Source organism: Leopardus geoffroyi, chromosome A3 (genome assembly GCF_018350155.1).
Source record: "Leopardus geoffroyi isolate Oge1 chromosome A3, O.geoffroyi_Oge1_pat1.0, whole genome shotgun sequence".
Classification (NCBI taxonomy): Eukaryota; Metazoa; Chordata; class Mammalia; order Carnivora; family Felidae; genus Leopardus; species Leopardus geoffroyi.
Window position 1 is genome coordinate 3,957,774 of NC_059336.1, and position 25,417 is coordinate 3,983,190.

The following is a 25,417-nucleotide window of genomic DNA, read 5'->3' on the forward strand; positions in this document are numbered from 1 at the left end:
CCTGTTCTGGCATTTCCATGGCCTCTGCAGTGCCACCAAGGTGAACAGGACAGGTGCCAGAGGAAGGAGCCAGTTCTCTCCCCAAATTTCTCTCTTCCAAAACCGCCTTGGGTTGTTTCTCTTCCTCGGATGGTCCCCAAATCCCGCTCCTTCCTTAAAATCCAAGCAGCACTTGTTTGCCTCCCTCCATAATTGACTTTGGATGGATTCTACTTCCTGGACTATAACTCCCTCCATGCTCTCCAGAGGTCCATGAAAAGTTGATGTGTAACCAGGCATATAACACCAGCGAGAAGAACCCACAAATCAGAGCAAACTTCTAGATTTTTTTTTTATTATGCATTTGACAGTTAGTATTTTCTGAGTGTTAGCACAACGGATGAATTTCTCTCCAAGATAGCATCCTGCCACAGAGCCAAACGGTGCCTATGCGTTTTAAAAATGTAACTCAAGCTCTAAGGAATATGTGTTTGGATCCAGAACACAATTTAAAATCTGTCTATATATACACAGTGGCTTTACTTTGAACAGATCCACATAAAGGAATCGAAATAAAGAGTTTCACAATAAATAGTTGCTTCTCTAAACTGTACACAGTCCTGCTAGCAAAGCACTGCCCTCCTTTTCCGGGTGATAGGTACTCCCTTTTCTATCCGTAAGAGCTCATGAAATAACGCACGCAGAATTTAGCATTTGGTCAAGGCCAACGCTCTGTCGTTCACCACCTTAAATTTCCCCGCGTGGTGACCTGGGCATGCCTCCCATGTGGGTTCTCATCTCTCTGCCAGCTGGGGGCGGGTGTGTGTGTGTGGGGGGGGGGGCATCTGCATCAATGACGTTGGCACCAAATACTTTGCTGGATACGCACGGTAATCTTGGGCCGGCCGTAAAAAGCACAGCGGAAACAGATCGCGACCTGCGGGGCGTTACAATCCCCAGTGGTTGCCAATTACATAGATAAATAGGAATTTACATAATTTACAAAGAGTTTGCATTTGTGGCTTATTTTGAAGCCGTTCCCCAAAGATCCACATTTGTTCATGAAAGCGAATATTCACCCAAATGGCCTGGAGGGGAGGCCGGCGGCTTTTACTGCGGCTCTCTGGGAAGTGCCTGGCCTGCCTGTCCGCAGAGGGCTCAGAAGGTCACCTGATCGAGGACAGGCTCGCAGCCGCACGTGTCGTGCGGGTTCAAAGCCCACACATACTCGTGTTCTTCTTTCCTCGTCACAAACATCAAGGTTTGTTTTTTCTCTTGTCCTCTCTTTCTCAAAGATACATTCTTTTAGTGGGTACCGTGCACACCTGAAAATCGCTGTCTAAATCCTCCTAGAAGCTTCAAAGTCCTCAACTCCTGCAAAGCTACGCTCCACATTCAAAATCGATGCCTGGCGCCCTCCCTAGTCCACAGCGCGTGCCTTCTGGATGTCAGGACGGGAGCGTCGCATGCTCCCGCCGCATCGGTTATAAGGGGACGCATGTTTACATTTGCAAAGTCAGCCTGGAGCCCACTTATACTCCAAGAGAAGTGAAAAGCCAGCAAGCGGCTGGATGTGCCACGGCGCTCCAAAAACAATTTCCTGCATGAAACCCGAGCCGCAGGCGTCAGGCTCTAGGGCACATCTGGGATCATTTTACCCATTACAGAAACCGGGTCGTTGGGGCTGGGGCATTCTTGGGTGAGGGGTGTACTGTTAAGTGTGGACCTTCTGAGTGGGTTTTCCCCCCACCAGGCAAAACTCATCCTGGTCCTCCAAGAGGCTGGGAACGTGAACCGGGAAGGAGCGGAAACTGAGGCCTCCCAGAAACGGGGTGCTGCTGGCCTGTGTCCGCAGGGGTTCCTGACACAGCAGAGGGGGAGGCAGAGCGCGGGGGGCCCACCGCCGGGCAAGCACGTGATGCCAGAGGCCTAAGGCCTGCTCGCTTGGTCGGTCCCGGACTTCAGCCTATCTTGGAGAAAGGGGCAAAAGAGAAAAAGAGGTACGTTATGAAGGAGAGCTCTTACCGGCTGGAAAAGGGGACAACTCTCGGCTCCCTCTCTAGCCCTGTCCCCTGCTCTGAAGTGACCCTTCCCACCAGCGCTTCGTGGCAATTTCAGAGCCTGCCACCCACCCAGGAAGGCGTGAATGAATCACACCAGCAGAGGCGGCCGCTGGGAGGTGCCCCACAGCCTGGTCCCGTCTTTGATTATCACAAGCTCAGGACGGTGGCAGCTTCCAATCTGAGAATGCTTATCTGGGAATTATTAAGTCGAGTCTTGCAAGAAAGCAGGGACCGTGGCTTATAAGAAAAGACTTCTCTTCCCATGTAAAGCTTCTTACAGGAGCTTTACGTGAATCGTGAAAACCTGGGAAGAGTCTCCTTTCCAGGCCCCAGTGGGGACACGTGTGCATGCTTCCTCACCTTCTGGACGTTCAGTGGAACAGTTAAGAGCAGCGACAGCAAAAGCAACTTCACGCTTTTTCCGTGCGGGGCTCTCTGGCCTTCCTTGAACAGACCCAGCATATTCCTACCACAGGACCTTTGCACTTACTGTTCTCCCTCCCTGAACTCTCCTCCCCTTCATCATCCCCCTGGCTCACCCCTTGACTTCCTGCAGATCATTCTGCCAAGGAGACCGCCCTGTCCACCCAATCCCAAACTGCAACCCCCAGCCCTGGCACTTCCTGTCCCGACCCTGCTTTCCTGAGTTACCCACAGTCAACCACGGCCCGGAAGTAGATGTTCCTCCTTCCGACACAGCGTCAGGAGGACAACAGTAACCTCACGCTGTGTCACAGGCCTGTGTATTCAGCTCACTCACATCTTCACGCAGCATTTTACCACCTCTCCTCGTCACAAGGGGGGTGAGTACAAACCCAACGTTTTGGGAGAGAAAGAGAGACCACACTCACGTGACTTTTATTACAGGAGATTGCCATACTTGTCCTACTTTATGACCAGGTATCATAGTTACTCTCTCCCTGTGCCTGATTTATCAATGCGACATCCTGGTAGAGGTGTGTGTGTGTGTGTGTGTGTGTGTGTGTGTAGGGGAAAATGCAGTACCTATGGGCGTGTCCGTGGTCCATCTGGAATGAAGCCCCCATGGGGGAGGGGGGACGAGTGTATTTGTCTGCGGTCAGCTCCCCACATTCTGTAAGTTCCGCAAACGCAGCCCCTCCGCCTTGTCCCCTCCCACGTCCCCGACTTCCAGAGCGCTGCCCGGCATGTCGCAGGTGCACCACACATCTTTGCTGAATGAATGCATGAGTGAATGAATAAATGATGTAAAGGATGGATGGTTTTAATCACAGCCCGTCCTCGCCGAGAGGAGCGTGGGTTTGGGGTGAGGGAGAGAGAACAAAGCAAAAAGAGGCAAAGCAGGGACCAGCTGGGGCCTGACTCACGCTCTCCCGGGGCCTCTCTCTGCCGCCTCGCCCGCCCCCCTCCTCTCCGTTCGTATTACAGATGCTGACGGATCTCTCCGGACGACTAGAAGCGACTGCCACCGATTTGGAAAGCCTCCTGTATACTGAGCAGGGTTTAATCTCCCCTTGATCAGTCCCTGTAGGAACCCAAGCCACCTCCAGGCTATTATTATGGACATAAATTACCGTCCCATTGCACATGTGTAGGCGAGCCACTAATAACAATTTCTGATTGATAGAATGACAAGTAAACCGAGTCTGGCTGCAGGAAACCCTCAGAATCTCTCATACAAAAAAGACAAGCAGGTTAAAAAAAAAAATCATAAGCCCGACTGGGGGACATAGACCGTGTGCTGCCAGGTTTCACCCCCCATCCAGAATCAGCTGCTGAAAACAAGAAATGATTGGGGTGGGGGGTGGTGAAGACCACACGTTGCTTCGGGAAAAGTGAAACATGAGCCCAGGTAGATGAGCCTGGGCAGGGAAGGCGACAGGGCTGGGGGGGGGGGGGGGGGGGGGGGTGTCTCTGAGCAGCAGGGGTCAGCAAGCTGTGTCCAGGCCCAGCGAAACCCAGAGCCGGATGTCACTGCTCTAGAGTTACAAGGGAGGCAAGGGGTCAACTCCCGTGACAAGAGCGGCTGGCCGGGGGCAGAGCAATGACAGTGACCACAGCTTCAGCCTGCTCTGTCCCTAGGGACAGTCTACCAGAGGCCCGGTTCTGTGGGTGCAGCACCCCACGCGGGGTGCCCTCACAGATCACTCGCCACCCTCACGTCCTCCTTGTCCCCAAGGGTGCGACGCCTCAGAAAGTATCTTCACCTCCTCGGACGCAGGCCTCCATCGGCACCGCCGGCTGGCTGTTCCTCTTCGTCAGGATTTTCTGCTGTCCTTGAGTTCCTGGGGGGAGAGAGAGCTGGTTTGGATGAATCGACCTGTACTTCTGTCTGGCTGGTTTTCGGTCGTCAAATCAGGACCTGCTCTTCCCCACCAACGAGCACGGTAGCACATTCCCCAAAGACCACATCTCGGGCACGGTTTCTGAAGGTTGAGCCCCCAGTGGGTGGATTTCTACCAAAGTAGAGCGTCTACTCCCTCAATTATTCATCAGATGTTAAGGAGTCAAGAAGAAGAACGCAGTTGGCCCTGGCGTTTCCGACAGCGAATCCTGGGTCCCCGACTACTAAAGCCACCACCTGCCTATTGAGCGGACGCCCGTGTCAACGGTCGTCCCACATCAAACCCGCGGTCTGCCCATTTAGCCGGGTCCATACCGATTCACAAACCTCTCTCCGGCAGCCAGAGTTAGGGCTACAGGGTCTCAAACTCAAGGAGTCCCCAGAGTGAGGTGATGTGCAAATACAGGGGAATGGACGCAGCACATCTCCCTCAGAAGTGAGTGGCTCCCTCAGTTCCAGCCTATACTGGCCAGGAGGCAACGCGGGGCCCTCCTGCGACCAGATCGTCCCACGTGCGGCTCTTCGAGAAGCTAAAAATACGCGTGTGGCAAGGGTGGGTAATTCTTCAACGTTTAAATGTTGGCAACTCACTGAGATTTTGGCAAAGTTGCCGTGCGGTCCACAAGTGTGTCTGCAGACCAGACGTGGCCAGGGCCACGTCGCGGGCTCTGTTCTGAAAGGCAGCAAGGGGGCCGGACGCGGTACCCGCCCGCCCCCACCCCCGGAGCCAAGGGCACCCACGTGCGGTGTGCGGCCCACTGGACCACACCAGCCAGGGCGCACCCAAGCCCTCCTGCCCCAGGCCCCGCGCCCCGCGCGGCAGTCAGACTCTCCCAGCCTGTTTTCGCCCGGAGCTGCGGCACCACGGGGGTGAGTGTGTCGGGGACGTCATACCTGCTGACGGCCAGGGTGCGGGTACAGAAGTGCAGGCAGGCGCTGTCCCAACTCCGCACACAAGCGCAGCGCAGCGTCCGCTTGGACGGCTGTGGGCTCTGCGGGAACGGCCCCGCGGACCTCTTGCTCCGGAAGCTTCCTCTGTAGTTGGACAGTCCATAGGGCACGGTCCGTCTGCAAAGGACAGAGCAGCGTCAGGGCCGCGTGTGGACGAGCGCCATGGGCCTCCCCACTCCGGGGGCATCCGCGGGGGCGGAGCTGGCCAGGACTGGGAGACCGTGGATCCAGCAAGAGAGGTGGGGTCCAGCGACACCTTGAGAACTGGTGTCCCCGTGGTCCCCCATGCTCTGGGTCTCAGGAAACCTGTGCAGGGAACCTTTCAGCCGTCTTCCCCAAGCCCCCAGCAAGGGGGCTGGGGCCGAGGGGGTAGGGCGGCGGGGGGCGCTGGGGGAGGAGGTGTCAGCACTCGAGGTGCGCCCCCAGTCCCGGGTCCTTCGAGGGCGGTTCTGGGCTGTCTTCCCGGGCCCGAACCCCGGACACTGACATTCTGGCTGACACGCACGCTGGTCTGCCTCGTCCTTGGGCGAGCGCCCGGGGCCGGTCATCCATACCAGTAAGAGGCCTGCCCAGCTCCCAGCCCGAGGCCGGCCGTGCCCTGCCCGCCCAACAGCCAATTTCTCGTGTGCGCACATCGCCTCGCCGTCTTCATTAACGGGAATACAAAAATGTAATTATGGCCATTGTGGACACATCCTGGCCTCCAAACACGGGTTTCCTCGAATACACAAACATCAGAGGCAAGGATGGAACTGTCCTTGGGGAAAGGCTTATTTAAAAAATCTCATTTAGAAGTCTGAAAACGTTTACCCGTCTCACTTACGGCTGGAGCTGGACGAGGCTGTCGGTGTCATTTGGAACAATTAACATTTGTCTTTTCCTTATGCTCATCTACATCCAAACCATCACTCTCCAGAGAAGGGGGAAGACAGCCAGGCGGCAGTGTGGTGGGAAAAATTAAAAGCATATGCTTAACTCATTAGCACCATTGAACGGGACTGGGGGACAAATTGCTAATAACCAGAGAAAGCTTATGTGGCCAAAAGTTACTTTTCCAACAGGGCCTGGTTTTCCAAGATGAGCCACCTTGGTTTCTGTGAGCCCCACGGAGCATCACCAATCACCCGCCTCAAAGGGGATTCTGACATCCTCTCTGGATTCTCAAAATAAAATCAAATTGGATTTACTTTAATTTGAAACACACATCAACATCATGGAGTCTTTTCGGGGTGGTGGGGGCGGAGCGGGGGTGGGAGCGCCCCCTCGCGACCTGATGCTTGGAACCCACTTCCAACGTCCCCCCCTGCCGGGTCGGAGGCCAGAGCAAAGGAGCGCCCCCTCCCCATTCATCTTCTTGTGTCTGTGCTCCGCGTTGTGGCGGGTTCCTTCCCAATGGGTAGAAGGTGGCTGCCTCCTGCCCTCGGTACTGGCTCGCAAAATGGAGAAAGCAAGCAGAACCCAGTCCCGTCCTGAGCCGAACCTTTGCTAAAATCCCATTTCTTCTCAGGAGTGGGATGGCAGCACAACGGAGACTGTGGTGAGGCGGGATCTGGCTAAAGGTATGTTCTTCCGGTAATAGAGCCGCCTTAAGTCTCAAAGTGTTGACATTAAACCCGGTCCCCATTTCTTGGTGAAAATTACACACGAGGAATAACAACGCTCCCGTGTTTCCATCAACGGCAAGACTTCCGATTTTGAAATTGCCGTCAGCTGATGGTGCATTTGCGTGTGCACAGCCACTCGACTTCGGCGAAAACACTCCAAAGTGTTTTAAGTAAGGAAACAAGGCAACGTGGTATTTGTTAATAGAGCAAAGCTAAGCGCTTTCCCAGCAGTCAAGTGCAGAGCTCGTATGCAAATGAGTCCTTGCAATTTTCAAAGAATGTTCACAGAGAGACACTGCCCCCTCCGCTTCCCCCCCCCCATCCTGGGCCTAGAAACCCCTGCTCCAAGCCCTGGGGGTCCAAGAATGCTCCCCCCTCCTGGCTGGCTGGCTGAGCTCCAGGAGGGGTTGGGGAGGGTAGAGGCTGCAGAAACGAAGGGTTTAGAAGGTGGTCCAGACCCCAGAAAAGCCGGCCTCTAACAAGGCTCCAGTTCCAATGGAGGCACGGGCCGACAATCTGAAGGTTTTAAATTAACCTGATAAGCTCTTAAGTAAGACAGTTCTACCTTCCTACCTGAACAAACACGGCTTCAAAACACCCTGGACGTCCGGGCTTGAATTTAGAATCCTGGAGCTGTGTTGGAGCGTGGCCACCCAAGGAGGTTCACACCTTCTCTTCCATCCCACTCAGTCCCACACCAAGGGGGCCTCATCCACCCCCTGGCCACACTGTGGACCTTGGAGGATGTGCCTGGAGCCCTGAGCCATCCCTGGGTGCCAGACTCTGGAAGATACCCACATGGGCCCTGGAAGTGGGCTTGGGGACATTTGGGTAAAGGATTCCAGGATCCTGAATACCTGGAACACGGTCTAGAAGGGGTACACGCTTAGTCCCATAGATTCCTTGGAGGGGGTAGGAGACATGGCCAGAGGAGGGCCAGAGGCAGCCCTGTAGCCCAGAGGGCCCAGCGCAGGGGACCTGAGGGTCCAGGTCTAAAGGTGGCTCACCAGCTCCTCAAGAGGAGAAGTCTGGTCTCTTCTGCTGTACCTGCCATGGACCCAGCACGAGGCTGAGCAAATGGGAGGAGTTGTGAAAATCCAGTCTGATAAGACAGGATCCTCTCCAACCTAAAAGGTTCAATAACCACAAAGTCATTACAAAGAATCTCCAAGATTTGCCAAGCATTATACAAATACGTGTATAATGTATATGTATTATACATATATATTACATATAGATATCATACATATATATACAAATTCATGAGAATCTCCAACATTTGTCAAGCATTACGTATATATGCGTACAAAACATACGTACGTATATATATGTCCCTAGCATCATTCTAAGTGTGATGGGGATACAGGAAGGTCTTCAGGAGTTCACACACTCCGGGGCTACGAAACCAGGTCAAGGAGACATTATAAGCCAATATATACAGGTACGTGCCAGGTACACAAAGCACAGAGAAAGCTGAGCTGGTGATTGCATTTTATGTCGTAAAGCACTTACATGATGATCACTCCACACTCTTGACAGTTTCCTGACCTACAAAAGGGCTGCTGGACAGACTGAGTGACACACTGCACTACATAATGAAACAGTCAGCGAAAAGCTAGCAGTAAACTAACGATAGCTCTCATTGTTAGTCATCTGGTCTGGGAATTCAAGTGAGTTGTTAGCAGGCAGGAAAATCCCACCCACCCCGCCTGCACTTGAGATGTGTGAGCAAGCCATAAAGACGGGCAAGTAAGGGGCCAGAGAGCCACAAGGCACAGCCATGCCGTCCTCTGCCGTGCTTCCTCCCGGCCGCTCTGTCCTTCCACACGGCCCGTCCAACAAGCACTTGGGGTTCACTCGTCTCGGTGCCCGTTCGTCTCGGTGCCCGTTCGCACTTTTTAACGTTTCTTGAACAGCGAGTTGGAAGCACCTAATGGTAGACCGATGAAAATGAAGTCCGCTCGGCTCAGAACCCCTGCCCAGCACCCTCTCTGGCCAGTTGGTGTAGCCCACTGCTCAACAGTAGGGTTTGGAGAAGGCGGTTCTTTGCAAAAAGTAGGCAGCTCTTTCCTCTGTTCGGGTTTCGGTAAAAACACAAGAGCTCCACACAAAGGAGACGCAGACGAGAAGATCAATCCAAATGCTCTTAGACAAGACAGAACACCCTTCCGGCGTACCTTCACACGCGGTGTCTCCCATGGTGTCTGTCTGTGCAATAAACTGTCCCGCCACCTACGTACGTTCATTATTGATGGGGGACGGCGGTGCCAGTGTTATTTATCACGGTGTTCCTTATTTACCACTTTTTCCTAAATGTCATCTACGAATGTTGTTAAATATTAAACTTCCAAATCCCCTGTGCTCATCCTTCACCTGCATAGCGCACGGGAAGCACTTGATTTTTCTCTGCAAGAAGTTTTTAAAATAAGGAAAATTGCCTTTTTTTTTTTTTTTTTAAGATTCTGTTTTTAAGTTCAGTGTTGCCTTCTCATATAAATGGATTTGTTATCTCCATCTTTCTGATTAGGAAACTGGCTTCTATACCTGAACTTTAAATTTTGTTTAATGTTTTACTATTTATTTTTTGAGAGAGAGAGAGAGAGAGAGACAGAGCACGAGCAGGGGACGAGCAGAGAGAGAGAGAGACACGGAATCCGAAGCGGGCTCCAGGCTCCGAGCTGTCGGCACAGAGCCCGACAAGGGTCTCGAACCCACGAACCGCGAGATCATGACCTGAGCCGCAGTCAGACACTCAACTGACTGAGCCACCCAGGCGCCCCTACATCTGAACTTTAAAGGAGGAATAGAGACATTCGCAGGGGCCAGCCAGAAGCAGCGAAAAGAGATTCACTGACCAAATTCTAATCTCCCAGGAAAGTTTATCAAATTGTCATTGAAAACCCAGTTTTTTCCCCCCCACCCCACTGAGCAGCATTCAGCAAATATCAGACTGGACTGGACTCTGGGTGAACATCCATGAACAAGACAGACAAGACAAAGTGGCCCTGTTCACACACAGCTTTAATCCACCATAGGGGTTGGCAATTTGGCAATTTATGGGTTTCATCCAATCAACAGAGGGTTTTTCTTTTCATTTGACAATTTTTATGAAATTGAACATCCCGATTTCCAGCTTCTCTCAGATAACTGGAGGCTGTATCAACACCAACCCCAATCCCCAACATGGCTCAACCGTCATCACAAGCCTAGTGACAAAGTCAGAGATGGGGCATGAACGCTCTATTTTGCCCCAATCCCTGCAAACACCTTTCCTTCTGCTCATTTGTGTTACCTGTCCAGCCCTCGTGGGCATCTGAGTCTGGTGGCCTGTCCCACAGCACCGGGTCAGACAGGTCACAGGACACACATGTCACAGAGTGACAAAATCAGCCCTCGATACCATTTTTATAAATAGAGCTGTCTGCAATTTAAAAAGCCCACATTCCAGCCTCTGACACAAACAGATTGTTTTCACTCCCATCGGAATGTCAATCTGAGGCTCTACTTCCTCTGCTCCCATTGTCCCTTCGGAAAGGGGGAGCAAAGGTGGATTCACCCTTGGGCCCAGGGAACATACTGTACAGAAGGTGTGACCCTGCCGGCCGACCCCGCAGCCCACACGGTCATCAGATACCTCCCGCCACTCCCCGCAGAAACCACTTCTCGACCCCAGTGAGCCTTCTAACGACCGCCCCATCTCAGGTCTCCCGAACTTCCTTCCACAGAAGGCAAGTCCCGAGCTTAGGAATGTCTTCTTGGGCAAGGAAGAAAGTGTGACCTACCTTCGCTCACTGCCTTGGTCCCCCTAACCGGGGAGAACTGTGAAGAAAGAACTCTGGGCCAGTAAGACAGGAGAGAGCAGCCACGGGCTATGGCCATTCTCTTCCACGAGCACCCAGTGCACCTGCTGAGCCCAAAGGTGAGAAGGCAGGGGGGACGCAAGCCCAGAGACAGGAGGACCCCTCTTAAAGGACTTGGAAGCCTGGAATCCTCTAGAGCCCGAGGCCAAGCTTGCTTGCGGTTGTCTCCTGGAATCTAAGCACCTACCTTTCCTCTGGGGGATTATCCCTCCCTCTCATGTGAGGTCTCCGCGAGACTGTCCGTCAATGTGCCTCACCTGCCCCCGAGGACTCAGCAGGTGACCCGAGTTGGGCAAATGGGATCCTGTCTCTCCCAAGACACCCGAGTGGGGCAACACGAGATCAGAAAGCTACTGTTCCCCAGGGGGCCCCACGCTGCCTTGTCCATCCCATTGAGCCCCTGGGCCCGCAGTCCCGGTCCCCCTCCTGCTTCTCATGCCTCTTCTTCTCAGTCTGTGTCCTTCCAATAAATGTCCTTTATGCCCCATTAGTCTAGACTAGGTTTCTGTGGCTGGTGGCCAGTGACGGCCAGCTGATCCGGAACTCACTTTCTTGCGACTGAAGTGACCGTGACCTCTTGGATTCAACAGGAAGACCCAGAGTGTCTCCAGCTGCCGGAAATTTTCTCCGTCGCAACAAAGCACAAAAGAGTGGGTTCAGAGTCAGGACAAAACCCGGCAAACTAAGCTGGCTGGAGTCCTTTCCCTCCAGGTGTGCCCACTGTGAAATGTTTGCTTTGAATCACACCGCGCTTTGGGCAGGTTAAAGCAGGCGGACCACTCACTCTCCTCCGTTTCAAGATGCCCGGAGCCGAGCCCCAGACTCTCAGCTGACCACCTCGGAAGCCTTCGCCTCCAGCGAATCGATCCCTCGTCCGCCCGTCAAATGCTTGTGCGAGTCTGCTGCGGGCCAGGCCTCGTGCCAGACAACCCACAGGGGGCCCTTCCGGCCTCCAGGAAAGAAAACAGACCAGGAAATACAGCTCCTCAGCGACCCTGTTGTACAAGCAGAAGATACACGCGTGCCTTCTGGTTCGAAAGGGGACGACACAAATCTTATGCTCACAAACAACGTGAAATGAACGGGCAATCTGTAGCTCTGCTTCCCCTGCAGAAAATCCTTGCATCTTAGCGTCGAAAGACCCCAAGGCGGACTGCTCACCCGGCCACCAGCCCGTGTAGAGATTCCTCCTCCCACAGCCTCGAAAACAGCCAGTGATCCTCCAGTGTTTAGAAACATCAAAAGTCAGCAATGTGCTGTGTGTTGGTGGTTAACTATTTTTTAGGACACTCATCCACCCCAAAAAAGAAAAAAAAAAAAAAAAAAGGTTGAGCTTATCCAGGACTTGGCTGTTTGTTTGGGAGTATTACGAGAATAAGAGACATTTTCAGAGTCTGCGAAGGGCTGACCCCCATCACGAAGACCCAAGAATGATGGTCGATTCTACATCTCTACTGGCTTCCTTCTTGTCCCTCCTGATCAGAATTAACTGGGCCTCTCCAACCGGAACCACTGATCATTTCTGTCTTGCTCACTTCCGCACACAGACGTAGCATCTGGCTCAGCGTGGTGCTAACACCTCAATTATCTCAGTAATAGGTACGTGTTGAATGAACGGAGGAAGGAAGGCGTGACTTCTAAATGAGCCGTTATTTCTGGGCTACACCCCATCTCCCAAATGTACTGCCTTCTTGGCTGACTTATCGGACTTCTATTGTTGCCCTCAACTGGCCCATCCTGGAGGGTTTTTTCCTGGGGAGAAGGGGTCTCCGGATTCCTCGAAGTGAAAGATCTATGTCTTGACAAGAGCTCCTGCTGGCCACACCAGTGGCACGACGGAAAAGCCAGTTGCATCAATGGCTGAGGCACCAGAGGGGACTCCAGAGGGTCGCTAGGCTGACCCAGGTTTCTGGTCCAAACGGAAGACTAGCTTACTGAGAGCCCCCGGGGAGTACCTTTCCTCTGAGCCTGAGAAAGGAAAGGGCTGGCTGGACCTCTGGAAATGTCTGTCCATCTCCATACTCCACCTAGAGATCCCCAAACACCCCGTCTCCAAACAGCATTGGCCGGAGCAGTCCCGACCTTTCACTCCAGCAATAAAACCACAGCTAAATGGCGGGGCGGCGGGGGGGGGGGGGGGGTGGTCCCTGTCCCCCAACAGACTCCAGGGTCTCACCACCACGCGTTGGCCTAGATTGTTTACATGCTCTTGTGTCCTCTTCCCATCTAAACAAGCTGAAAAATAACACCGAAGCCACAGACTTTATCACAGCACCTGCTCCCTGGGACACAGGCACATTCTTCCCAAACACAGCACACACCCATGGAAGGAGATCTGGAGGCACGAGGGGTCCAAGGAAAGGGGAGCAGAAAAATGCTCCGTGCTTATGGTGTGCTGTGAGGTTTTTGAGAGTTACGGCTCAAAACAGAAGTTGGGGAGACAAAGCCTTCCGCTATGTGGGGCACGAAGCCATCTATGGAACCCTGCAGATGCGTGTTTTCCCCTCCATCTCGTATGGCCCAAAAGCGTGCACGTGGGGTTTCCTTCCCCAGCCCCCCGTGACCCTAACGGATTCTGGGGCAAATGTGGGCAATTCCACGTCTGTCTGGCACGGCCTCATTATAAGTTTATGCAAAGCCACACAGATGTGGCTCAAAATAGTTCCCAGCAGTGGAAACAGTGGAGGTAACATAAGGAGCAGATCCTTTTTCAGGGTTGGAGGGGTATTCGCAGAGGGATAAAAAAAGAAAATACAGACACCATCACACATCCCTTTAAAGAATCCACAGTAAGAGAAGACGCTCTTGCTAATTTTCAGGAAACTTCACCGTAAGGATGGAAAATCCGACTGAACAAAGACCTACCCTCCAGCGCAACTATAATAAAGACTCGTTTTCCTCCTGATCTAGTTGTTTGCGTCCTTGGGTCATGTCCTTTTGGTAGCCCTGATCCATCGGCCACTTATCACAAACTAAGAATAACTGAGTCCCTGTAGAGACACGGGCTTTACCGCCAACCGAGAACTCAATGTTGGGGTCAGGGCAAGGCGAGTGGGGCAGGCCGGGTAAGCGATGTCCAGTCCTGCCTTTATAAATTTTTTTTTTTAATTTTTTTTTTTTTAACGTTTATTTATTTTTGGGACAGAGAGAGACAGAGCATGAACGGGGGAGGGGCAGAGAGAGAGGGAGACACAGAATCGGAAACAGGCTTCAGGCTCTGAGCCATCAGCCCAGAGCCCGACGCGGGGCTCGAACTCACGGACCGCGAGATCGTGACCTGGCTGAAGTCGGACGCTTAACCGACTGCGCCACCCAGGCGCCCCCAGTCCTGCCTTTATTACAAATGCTGATACTCTGTTGATCATGAATTTCTTGCTTTAATTTTTTTTTTTAAACACCGCATTAACATTCATTCATCTTTACGACGGATGCTTGGGCACACCTTCAGGGATGTCACCGGCCTCACCCCATCCTCGACCCTGCCCAACACCCGTGGAAACAGTCCAGGAGAGATACACACACCTCTGCTTTCTCGCTGACTTGCTTCTGACCTTTGGCAGAACTTTTACGCTCCCCAAGGCGTGGGTGGAGCTGTCCCCCCCGGACACACACCCCGCCATGGGCCATTTGCACCATTGCCACTTTGGCCTTCGTGCCTCTCAGGGACTCCTGAAATGAATGTTTCCTTCTGTAAATTGCTGGGCTGGGACACAGGGCTCCCCGGCTGCCCCGTTCTGGGGTTACTATGTGTCGACGCCTCCTGCCCGGTCGGGCCTGAGCAGCCCATAGAAGAAGGGAAGGTCTGCACCTCCCAGCCCTTGGACAAGCTCTCCAAAAGCTCTGGTCTCCCCAAGGCTCCAAGCTGGGGCGGCTGAGAGAGGCAGACAGATACCCCATCCCGCTGTCGGTCCGCTCGAGGGACACTTGCTGGGTGGGCAGGAGTTTACATCCCAAACTCTGTCCGGACACGCGGCCCTCCCTCGGCAGTAAGACGGCTCTCCCTTCCTGTCCCCAGTAGGGGCAAGAGTGCGCGTGTCCCATTTCACGGCACCACGTTTCCATCTGACAGGTGACACAGAAATGAGAGATCATCTCCTGCCGAAGGCGGAGTGCCTCTCGCGCAGGGCCGCCTGGGGGTGTGCGCGGCGGTGCCCCTGGTCCCCAGGGGGCCCGGGTCTGGGCGCTGGAGCAGAAAAGCCGGGCGAGGCCCCAGCACAGCCACAGGGCCTCCTGAAGGAAAGCGCCTTTTGCTTCCCAGCTTCCTTTGTTTTAAATTCTTGCAGGAATAAACCAGACAGGAGATGTCAGAGCCTTTCACCTGCCTTCAGATTTAAGGCCAAGTTCCCAGCTGTGAGGTCCCTTTCATCTAGCAGAAACCCAAATTTGCCCCCCCCCCCCCGGGGTCACACGGGGTCACGCCTTTCCTTCCACGCTTTCTTGCAGAAAAGCAAACTGCCCCTCGCCTCGAGCCCCTGTCATCGTGGGGATCTGCTGCGCTTTGACCAAGCCCGTCTCTGCCCCTGTACCCCACCCCCCGGCCTACTCACACCCACCCCGGGGCACAGAAAGGGGCTCTGGGGCCCAGCGACCCCTACAGTGAGGTCACCTTCCGTGCACCGACCTCTCCAACAAACTGAGGCTTAGCCCCAAGGCCCTCAACTCCTAAAGACGTATCTTGCCGTGAAGTGTCCCCAGGGACACGGTACCTGAACTCAAAACTTGGACCTGAACATTTTACCAGATTTCGAAGGAGACAGACACGGTTCCCACGGGGAGAAAGGCTCACAAAGTCAAGCAAAACCGTCAGCGGTTCAAACTCACGTCCAGTCTGGCCGACAGCATCTTCTCTCCCGTGTCCTCCTCACAGGCGCAAGGCAAATTATTCTCTGTAAACCAGCGCGCAGAGTGTCTCCTGGATCGCTTCCCGGCAGAGCCCCTTCGGCTCCTGGGCAGGGTCGTCCCCGCAGACCAGAGGCCCGGCGTTTACTAGGGCGAGCACAGGAGAACGCGGGCAGACCCCTTACGGAGACCTCACCACGAGGCACTTAACAAACAGGTTCCAAACTGGCCGTTCACATTATCCTGAAATGACAGACCCCGGTGTCTGTCCCCACCTCCCCACTAACTGAGGGGAGCCCCAGGCCAATGCCTACACAGAATGCCAAGCCCCAAACATTCCAATGATTTACCAAGGGGACAGGGAAGCAAGAGAAAGCAAGGAGGGGCCGAAAGGGCGGAACCAAGTCTCACGGAGCCTGGAATAACCTTTGGCCGGAGTGTCCTTATCAAGCCGCTTATCGGCAGCTGGAGGCAGCCAGGCACACCTTTACCCCCAGGTCTGTCAACCCTGTGCTAACGCAATGCCAGTTAGACCTTCTAGGAGCGCCACTGAGGGCTGGAGATGGCGTGGCTCGCTCAGTGCTAACCCCTCCCCACCCCCCACTCCTAGGCCAGGCAAGACCTGCGGCGGCCCGTCCAAGGAGGTGACCTCAGCCCTACTTGAGCAAGAACTTTCTGCTCACGGGCGCCCCCCAACCGCAGCATGGGGCATGGCAGGAGGCATTGGCCCCGGCCTAGAGGTGGTACCGTTATCTTTATGGTCGTGTCTTGGCGATATATTCACTATATTCCGTGTCCCCTCTCCCTTCTGGCGTCACTGTCACACATCTTTCCGCACGGAAGTCAGTCTTTGTCAACGTTGGCCGCCATCGTCGTCATCGTCTGTGTCGCGGTGATTATCACGACGGCCAGAAACACTCTGACCCTCCGCCTCACCAGCTGCATCCCTACAACAATACGCCCAGTCCCGACTCAGGGGGCGGGCGATCGCACCGCGGGTGGGCAGCGGGCCTCGCATCGGCAGGAGGCTGGGGTCCCAAGTGCGTCCATTTCCCTGGGACGGTCTAACGCGTGGAATGCGCCTTCTTGCAAACGCGAACGTGACCTTCTTGAACGACAAAGGAGGCAACGACGAATGCAGCGTTGCCTTTTTGTGCTAAAATACATTAAAATGCAAGTTCAAGTGTTTTTTTAGTTACCGTCATCATCATCGTTTTTGTTCTACTTCTTTGGGAGAGGAAAAGAACCCAAAACAAACGTCATTCCCGCTGGGCCGAGTCAGCGTGGCAGGCTTTGACGCAGCGAGGGTGGCGGGCGGGTCATCTCGTGAGGCCACCACCCCAGGGTCACACTGGCGCTGGCACCTTACCCAGGGGGCGCTCAGAGAGGGTCACCACACCCAAGTCAGTCCGCTAGCCAGCCAGGACACAGGGCAGAGTGCCTGCGTCTGGTGCCTTCCCACGAGCAGGGGCCGCAGATCCCAGATTCTCCACCACAGGCGACACTGCACACATCCGCACGACCCGCTTCATAAATGTGTTCCCCCCGGTCGGTTCACGTGGCCCAGGGCTGCGTCTGGCAAACACGCTCCCCATCACAGCACACAACGCCTCTCCCTCACTGTGTCCTCGGAGCGCTGAACGGACGGCAGGTGCTGTCAGTTCTCGGGAACAGAGTGGGAGGAACAGAGGGGTTAATTTTATGTGTCAACTCAGCCAGGCCACCGTACCCTGATACTTGGTCAGGTGCCAGTCTAGATGTTGCCGAGAAGGTATTTGTTTCAGATGTAAGGTTAAGATCCGCAGACTCTGAGTAAAGCAGATTACCCTCCGTAATGTGGGTGGGCCTCGACTGATCAGTCAAAGGCCTTAGTGGAAAAAAAACCAAACCAAACCAAACCGGGGTGCCTGACGAGGAAAGAATTCTGCCTCCAGAATGCCTCCTGTGGGCGTACGTGCGCGTACTTACACGGACATCTCTACACACACACACACGTGTCCTACTAGTTCTGTCTCTCTGGCGACCCCAGCACCATCCCCCACCGGGCTCGAGGACACTTCCGTTTCTCAAGCACTCGCAGAGGACGGCCCCGTGTGTACATGTGTGTAAGCGCACACGCTACTCGCTCACCACCTCTTCCCCCGTTCTCTTAATCTTGGCAAGCTTTCCACAATCCTAAGACGGGACGTGTGTTTCTCTGATTTGGAGGTTTTTTTCCCGTTTTTGTGGGCGATGGCGGGATTGTCGGGGGAGGGGCGAAAGCTCCCCGACACAGCCAAGGGGAGTCACGAAGACCACCCTGTGCCGTGGCTCCGCGCCTCCACGAGCCCAGGAAGTGCACCTGCCCAGGACACTTTGGGGTCCTCTTCGGGGCCGGCCACACACTTCCTAGAGGCTGAATGGAAGTCACGGGCCACACCCCCCCCCCCCCGAGAAAAATCCACATTCCCGCACGCGTCTGCTGGGATGCGCGGGCCTCTGGAGAGCGTGCACGCACGCCGGAACAAGAAGCCTTGTTTGCGGGAGGAAACACGGCAGACCCGAACCTCAGTGACGGCGAAGACAGGAAGAAGCGGCCGGACCTAGGCGAAGCCAACCGGCGGTCCCGAACGTCTAGCACCCGGCAGAGAGCGCTCGCCGAGCTCGGTCTGCAAGAAGGGAGCCCGTAAAAGTCTGCGGCAGAGCCAGACACCCTCAGCAATTCCACCCGCGAGATGCGTCGCGAACCTGGTCTCTCGAGCCCTCACCCGACGTCGACTTTCCACCGAAGATGCAGAAGGGGCCTCGGCGGTACCTCGCACGGTCCACCTGCAGCTTTCAGGTCCTCGGACACGGCGCGAGCGACCACACTCACGGAACGCCTGCCCGTGTCCTCCCGAGGCAGAGAAGGACTGTGGGGTCCGTCTGCGCGCAACATGCGGGGCCGCAGGAAGACGTCACACGCCACGACGTCACCCAAAGTCAAGACTCTCGACGCAGGCATGAAGATCAAGGCCCCTGCGGTTCCCGGCGCAGCGGCGAGGCCAGAACGCACATCACACGCGGGAGGAGTTTCCACAGACCGGGAGGGTCTGCCACGGGAGGCGGGGGCAGGAACAGGGAGGGACCCGGAAAAGACCTCGCTGCTCTCCACCGTCGCCCCTTTGGCTCAGCTCGGCGTTGTGTCCTTCCTCTATCCTCCCAAGGCCCACGTCCCCTGTCCCTAGCCCATTTTTTCACGTTCCCGTCCTGTCCGAGCTGTCTATGGACCTGTCTACCAATCTATAGAGTTTTGGAAGGAAGGAAGGGAAGAAAGGGAAGGAGAGAGGCGGGCGAGGGGAGTGGTGGGGAAAGAAGGAAGGACGCAGAGCATCTGGGAAAGCGTCCCTATGAAAGTGATTTTGCTTGTCTTGCTTCACAGTGCCCATCTGTCTGCTGTCATTTTTTTTGTACACAGAGCTCTCAAACACCATAGTTCATCCTTCTTTCCTAGTGTTTAAAACGAATCGGGGTCAGGAAAGAGGGGAAGAGGTCAAACCGCGAGGGAGGACGCCAGCAAGGCGGCCGCCCTAAAAAATTAAAAAAGTCAAAGGCCCACAGCTTCATACGCGACAACTCGGAATTACGAGACACGGCTGCCAACGGACCAGAGGGCGTTTGCTGAGCCCCTTGGGCGCATTTCAAGCAATCAGGCCTCCAGCCGCGGCCAGGAGCCCGGTGACAAGCAGGGAACGGGGGAGGTCTCCGAACCCTCTCCTGCCCCCCTCCCTCTCTCCTCTGCCCCAGGCCCACTGCCCCTAATTCAGTCGGCTCTCCTTTCTCCTTCTATATGCACAGCTTGGGCCCCTGGCTAAGGCAAGACGCAGTCCTGTGTTGACTGAAACCGAGCGTGGGTCCTTCTGAGCCTGGGACCCCCGTGCGAGTGTCGAGGTGGTTCAGCGAAGCTGGCCCCGTCTGCCACTCTGGCATAATGGGGTCACTTTCCAGACCTACCCCGGATGTGCTTAGAGATCCTGTCACCTGGTCTGAAAGCTATTCGACCCCTCAGGGCTACCCTCCTCGGTGCCTCCTTCTGCAGGGGCTCATGAAACGTGGCGGGTGAGCCCATCAAAGCTGTCACCCAGCGTGCTCAGAGGCTGGGGATGAAGGAAGCCGTGGGGGACGTGAATCGGGGTGGCCCCAAACACAGCAGCAAAGTCGCCTTTCCCAGCGAAAGGTCCCCATTCACCACCAGCTCCTCAACAGGAATCCCCAGTAGGGCACCAGCAGGAGTCCCAAGAGATCCCAAGAACACCTGGGGAATCGAACACGGAGTCCCAGATTTCAGAGCTCGGGGGAGACAAAGCCCAGGAGGCAGGTGACCGGAGCAAGGTCAAGCCCTCTTTACTGTCTGTAAGGCGGTGTTTCTGCAGAAGGAGATTCCCAAATCGAGTAAGTGAATGGGGGACACTCAAATCCTCCCACGGCAGAGCGCACTCTCTACCCATGGCCTTGGAAGGTGGACTCCAGACCCCAGGACTCCAGGTGGCACTGCCCTGGTCCTACAGTAAGAGCCCCTAGGGGCTGGAGGGGACACGGGGAGGCCGTCTGTGGCAGTAGGTGGCGGTGGGCGACACTGGGTGATGGAGACCAGCTTGTGGCAGGACCAGTCGGCACTGCACCCCCAGGAAGAAAGGAGCCTGGTGCCCGTGGAATTTCACCCTGCCTGGGAAGTTTCCACCGGGCCCTGCCAGGCCCACCCCTGCGCTCTCTGGAGAGCACGCTGCTTTCGAGGAATTTGAAACCCCTTGGAGCCTGGCAGGGTCGGGGGGCAGGGGGCCCACTTAGCCCCTGGGGCAGGAGATAACTTTCCTCAATCGAAGAAAGACTTCTCAGGTGTCTAATCCCTCTGGCCAGCTCACCTCTCTCGGAGCGAGGGCTCCCCCTTCCACCAGATCAGAAACTCTGAGATTGGGTTTCTTCCCGGCCAGGCCCTCAAAGGGGATAGGAGACACATCCCTGACCTGCAGACCCGGCCTGAGCCGGCGGCGTGGGGGGCAGGGTGGGGGGGCGGCGAGAGCTGGGGGCCGTGCCAGGGCAGGCTCCCGGCTGACCTGGCAGGAATGGGCTAAGGGGCTCCCGGGGGGTGGGGGGGGGGGAGGGGCGAGGATGTGGGCCGGGCCTGGGAGCCCCCAGCCCTGTCATCACTTCCCACCACCCAGGACCGGGCGGACTCACTCAGGAGTGTTGATCCAGATGATGTCCAGGTGGCAATAGTAGACGCACTCCTTGTCCTTGTAGGTGAAACACGTGCAGCGTCTCGCTCGGCGGTGCACAGGACCCCCCTCGGGCGCCTGTTCCCCAAACCGCCCTGGCTCCTGCTCCTGCCCAGGGCTTCTGGGACTTGGACTCTGCACTGCTGTAGTGGCCACGGCGTCCTCGAGGTCCCCCTCGGATCTGGCTGCAGGCGGGGCCCCAGGCATGCCGCTCCTGCCAGCGTCCCCAGGCTGGGGGCGAGGCACCAATCCTGCAGGAGGTAGACGGAGGGGCTCCTGAGCGTGCAGAACCCCCCACCCCCACCCCCGACACACACCCCCACCGTTCCCAAGAGCCTGGGGGAGAGGGACAACCAAACTTGCTGCACTTTCTGTAAAGCCTCCAAGCTCTGCCACATGTTCTGAAAAGTTTGCAAACGCTACGTGCACAGTTTCGGAAAAGTTTACGAGTTGTGTGCATGACTCGGGGAAAAGCTTGCAAGCTATTTTCACTTTCTGCAAAGTCCGCAAGGTACTTGCGCCCGTTGAAAACTTTGCAATCGTCTTTGCACACTTTCTGAACAGTTGGCAAACTTTTTTGAAAAGTTCCCAACTTCGTGAAAACTTCAACCCGGTCCGCGGGGCCGGCCGCATCTCTGGCTTTCCGGCGGGCCGCAACCTCCAGAGCCCCCCCCCCCCCGGGGGGGTTGTCGGTGCCCTGCTCGGACCCCACCCCCAACCTCCGGCCCCAGCCCGCCCCCGGGCGCCTCCGGGTGTGGAGGGGCGAACCCAGGCAAGGGACCGCTCCCCACCACGCACCCTCCCGCGCGCCCCCCGGCCCGGGGGTCCTTTTGTGTGCGCTCGCGCCGGGAGTGGCCCGCGCCCCGCCCGCTTACCTGCGGCGGAGGTCACCGTGAGCCCGAACAGGAGCCACAGCCCCGGCTCCATGAACCCCGATCGGGCGCGGGGCACCGGGCCGGGGGCACGGACGCCTGTGGCCGAGAAAGGGCGCTGGGCCCGGCGCGGCGGCCTCGCCCTCCGGCCGCGGGGTCCGAGGCCGGCGCTCGCTCGCTCGCTCGCTGCGCCCCGCGCCCCGGCCGGGAGTTGGCTGCGCCGCTCACACGCGTCAGAGCGCGCTGCCCATCGCCGCGCCGGGCCGGCTGTGGGCTCGGGCTTTTCTGGCGCCCGCACCACCCCCTCGCCTCCCCGCCCCCCGGAGGGGCTGGGGCTGCCGCGCGGGGCCTTTGAACCCGGGGCGCGCCGGGGGTCGCCTCCCAGCGCCGGGGCCGGGGGCGGGGTGGGGGGGGGGAGCGGGCGGCGCGGCGGCCCGAGGCGCACCCAGCCGGCCGGGGGCGGGGGCGGCGCGCCGGGGGCGGGGGGAGGGGGGCGCGGCGGGGCCGGGAGGCCGCGCGGCGCACGCTCGCGCACACGCGCGCGTGTGCACACGCACCCGCGCGCGCTCCCCCTCGCCCCCCGCCGCCTCGCTGTCCCGGGACCTGCAGCTCCCACCGCAGAGCGCTGCCGGCGATTAACGGCCGCGCCGGGAGGCTGTTATCTTTTATCTCAGGGTCTCCCGGAGAGCAGCATTTCTCCGTGGTCGCCCAGTGACACCTCACCCTGGCACAGACCGTCCTGCCAAGGCCCCGGGTGCACTTTACACTCGTGACTCACGGGCACCGGCAGGCAGCGTCTCCCTGCCTCTCCCGGGAGCTCGGAGCCGGCGGGTGTGGGCGGTGGCAGGGGAGCAAAGTCAACCCAGAGGCAGGTTAGCGGGGGTCTGGGCGGCCCGGCCTCGCCGGCAGCTCGTCCTGGACCTCCTGCCCAGCGGAGGGCTCCCGCCTTCCCCTCCGTTTCCTCCGAGGGCGTCCAAGTGCAAAGTACTGAGGGCCCTTCCCGCTCACCTGGGCAGCACAGAAGACAGGGCTGCTTTACGTTGCTGTCGCGTATCACCTGCCTGAGACCGTGCCTGGGCACCCGGGAAGCTCTGACCAAAGAGTCGGGGAGTGAATGAATGAACGGAGCGGGTGAGTGAATGAATGAACGCTTCCCAGGGATTTGGGCCCGACTGCTGACCTCTGAGAACACCTGGACGCCCTTGGACCCCCTCCCTTACCAGCGTCCCCCCGCCAGAGGGAGGGACGACACGCAGAGGCAGGGCTCCGCCTGGCACTGGGCACCTGTGCTGGACTGGGGTGCCAGGGACTCCCTGCATGGCCCGGGGACTCCCCGGGGACTCCCTGCACGGCCAGCTCATGGGCCAGGCCACACAGAGGGCACGGGTGGTCGACATAACACACGTCCCAGGTCCTCTGACGTTCCCCCCACCCCCGGGACTACTCCCCTAACCAGCTGCAAAAGTCACAAGGGTGTCACGACCTCCACCCGGCTCTCTCTCTCGGGGACACCAGTCCTCTGAACACGGCCACTGTGCTGGGAGGAAGCCCGAACGAGCCCGCATGCAGAGATCACACAGAGCAGCCAACGTGGAGAGAATCTGAGGCCTCACAGCCACGGCCAGTGCCAGCCACGGACACGTGAACGCACAAGCCGAGAGGTGCCCGGAGCCCCAGCCTCCCGGACTGGCCCCAGCGGACCGGCTGAGTGCTGACCCACGGAACCCACGGAACCCACGGAACCCACGGAACCCACGAGCGCCACAGATGGTCGGTTGTGTGCACCACTCAAACCCGCAGAATCTGCTGAAGCCCCCAGAACTGAGCTGACGCGGGAGCTTCTGGAGCCCACCCCCACCCCTCCGCGCTGCCCCGTCCTTGAGTCCCAGTCAAGTCCACCGAACAGGACAGATGCTTCGTGGGGGGCTCTGCTTCAGTGTTTGGGCCCCGTGCTTTGAAAATGAGGGAAACCCAAGGCTAGGGTTATCTTCTGTTCCCACCAGGCTAGAACATAGATCGTTTCAGCATCATCCTTTCCTTGGAATTAAAATATCCTTCATGTACACGGTAAAATGGCTTGGACTGAGGGATGGCTGGAGAAAGGGAAACGAATCCACGAAGCAGCTAAAAAGAGAAAAGAGGTAGAAGGTGGTTTCCAGGTGTGCCCGGACCCAGGAGGGGTCAGAGCTGCTCAGACCGCTGGCTGGGCCCACTGCCCTCGGCCGCATGGCCCAAAACCAACCACCGGGGTGGACGTACCAGGCACCCGCACTGTAGGAGACCAGCGTGGCTCCGGCCCTGCCCTCGGAGGCTTCTCATCTACTTGATGGCACAGGAAGTGCAGGGACAGAGAACCAAGGATACAGGGTGCTGAGGCCAGAAGATGCCACGTCAGCTGGATGGTCCGTAGAGGGAGAATTTTAACTGTTCCCTAACCAGGTCAGCAACCTGAGCCCCACGATTTGAGCGGGGGCCCACCGTGACAGTCAACCACACATCTGCTCTCCCCAGGGAGAAAGTTCTCCCCTTTCCTGGCCTTCCTCAGCCCTTCTGACTAGTCCCAGGAGAGCACCTCGATCCGGAATGTCCATAACCACTCTCACACAGTCTTCCTTTTGGAGCCGAGAGGCAGAGGCCACAGGCTTAGAGCCTCGGGCAGGCCATAGAATCCACATAGGATCTCTTTCTCACTCTTCTTTTGTTACACCGTGGTAAAATATAACATGCGATTTCCCCTCGTAACCATTTTAAGTGCACAGTTCAGTGGTACTAAATGCATTCACATTCTTGTGCAGCTATGGGCTGGGCCCCTCTCCATAGCTCTTGCGTCACGTAAAACTGAAACTCTGTACCTATTAAACACTAACTCCCCATGTTCTCTCCCCCACCGCAGACAAGCCTTTTGTGTCTGGCTTCTTTAACTTAGCACGATGTCCCCAACATTCATTCCTGCTGTAGCAGGTGTCAGAATGCCCCTCCCTCTGAAGGCTGGATAGTATTCCCTTGGAGGTATAGGCCACACTTGGCTTAGCACCTGTTGCTGGACACTGGGTTGCTTCCATGTTTTTTTTAGCTGTTGGGAATAACGCTGCCATGGATGCGGCTGTGCGAACATCTCTTCCGGACCTTGCTTTCGACCCTTCTGGGTGTATGCCCGTAGGCGGAGTCGCTGGATGAGATGGTAATTCTGTCTTTAGTGTCTTGGGGAACCTCCATACTGTTTTCCACACTGTCGCCACCATTTTGCATTCCCACCAACGCGCACGGGGGTTCCGGTTTCTCCCCGTCCTCGCCAACACTTGTTTCTTCGTTTTTGATTTTTTTTGATAGCAGCCATCCTGGTGAGTGTGAGGCAGGGTGGCATCTCACTGTAGTTTTGAGTTGCGTTTTCCCACATGATGAATGATGTCGACTGAGCATCTCCTCGTGATGTGTCTATTGGCCTTTTGGGTGTCTTCTTTGGAGACGTGTCTATCCAAGTTCCATGCCGATTCTTGAATCTGGTCGTTCCTGTTGTTGGACCTAGGATTCGGTGATGTCCTCATTGCACTTACCTTTACCTTTGTCTTGTATTTGTGGCAAGTGACGCTGGATTTTCCATGTGTGGTGGTGAAGAGAATTCCTTTCGAAATCGATTTATTTAAGTAAAAAAAAAAAAAAAAAGTAACCTGAATTAAAATATGAAGCAGTCA

At 56.4% G+C, this 25,417-nt stretch overlaps 1 protein-coding gene across 8 annotated transcripts; it reads right to left on the minus strand.

The window, feature by feature from the left end:
* Window positions 1-317: 317 nt before the first annotated feature.
* Window positions 318-22,104, minus strand: EDN3 (endothelin 3). Of its 8 annotated transcripts, XR_006703009.1 has the most exons (6): window positions 21,729-22,104; window positions 20,816-21,104; window positions 5,260-5,433; window positions 4,229-4,306; window positions 3,048-3,235; window positions 318-1,945 (listed from the first exon to the last, which is right to left on the minus strand). XR_006703009.1 is itself a non-coding variant. In XM_045444074.1 (5 exons), exons 1-5 carry the CDS (start codon window positions 21,778-21,780, stop codon window positions 3,121-3,123), a joined length of 708 nt encoding a protein of 235 aa, XP_045300030.1. In that variant the 5' UTR covers window positions 21,781-22,104; the 3' UTR covers window positions 318-3,120. The 8 variants fall into 8 exon arrangements, 4 of the variants coding, with proteins under 4 accessions (XP_045300030.1, XP_045300031.1, XP_045300032.1 ...); XR_006703010.1 differs by lacking the exon at window positions 3,048-3,235 and having other exon boundaries at window positions 4,229-4,322; XR_006703011.1 differs by lacking the exon at window positions 3,048-3,235 and having other exon boundaries at window positions 318-1,949; window positions 4,229-4,322.
* Between the last annotated feature and the right edge of the window lie 3,313 nt (window positions 22,105-25,417).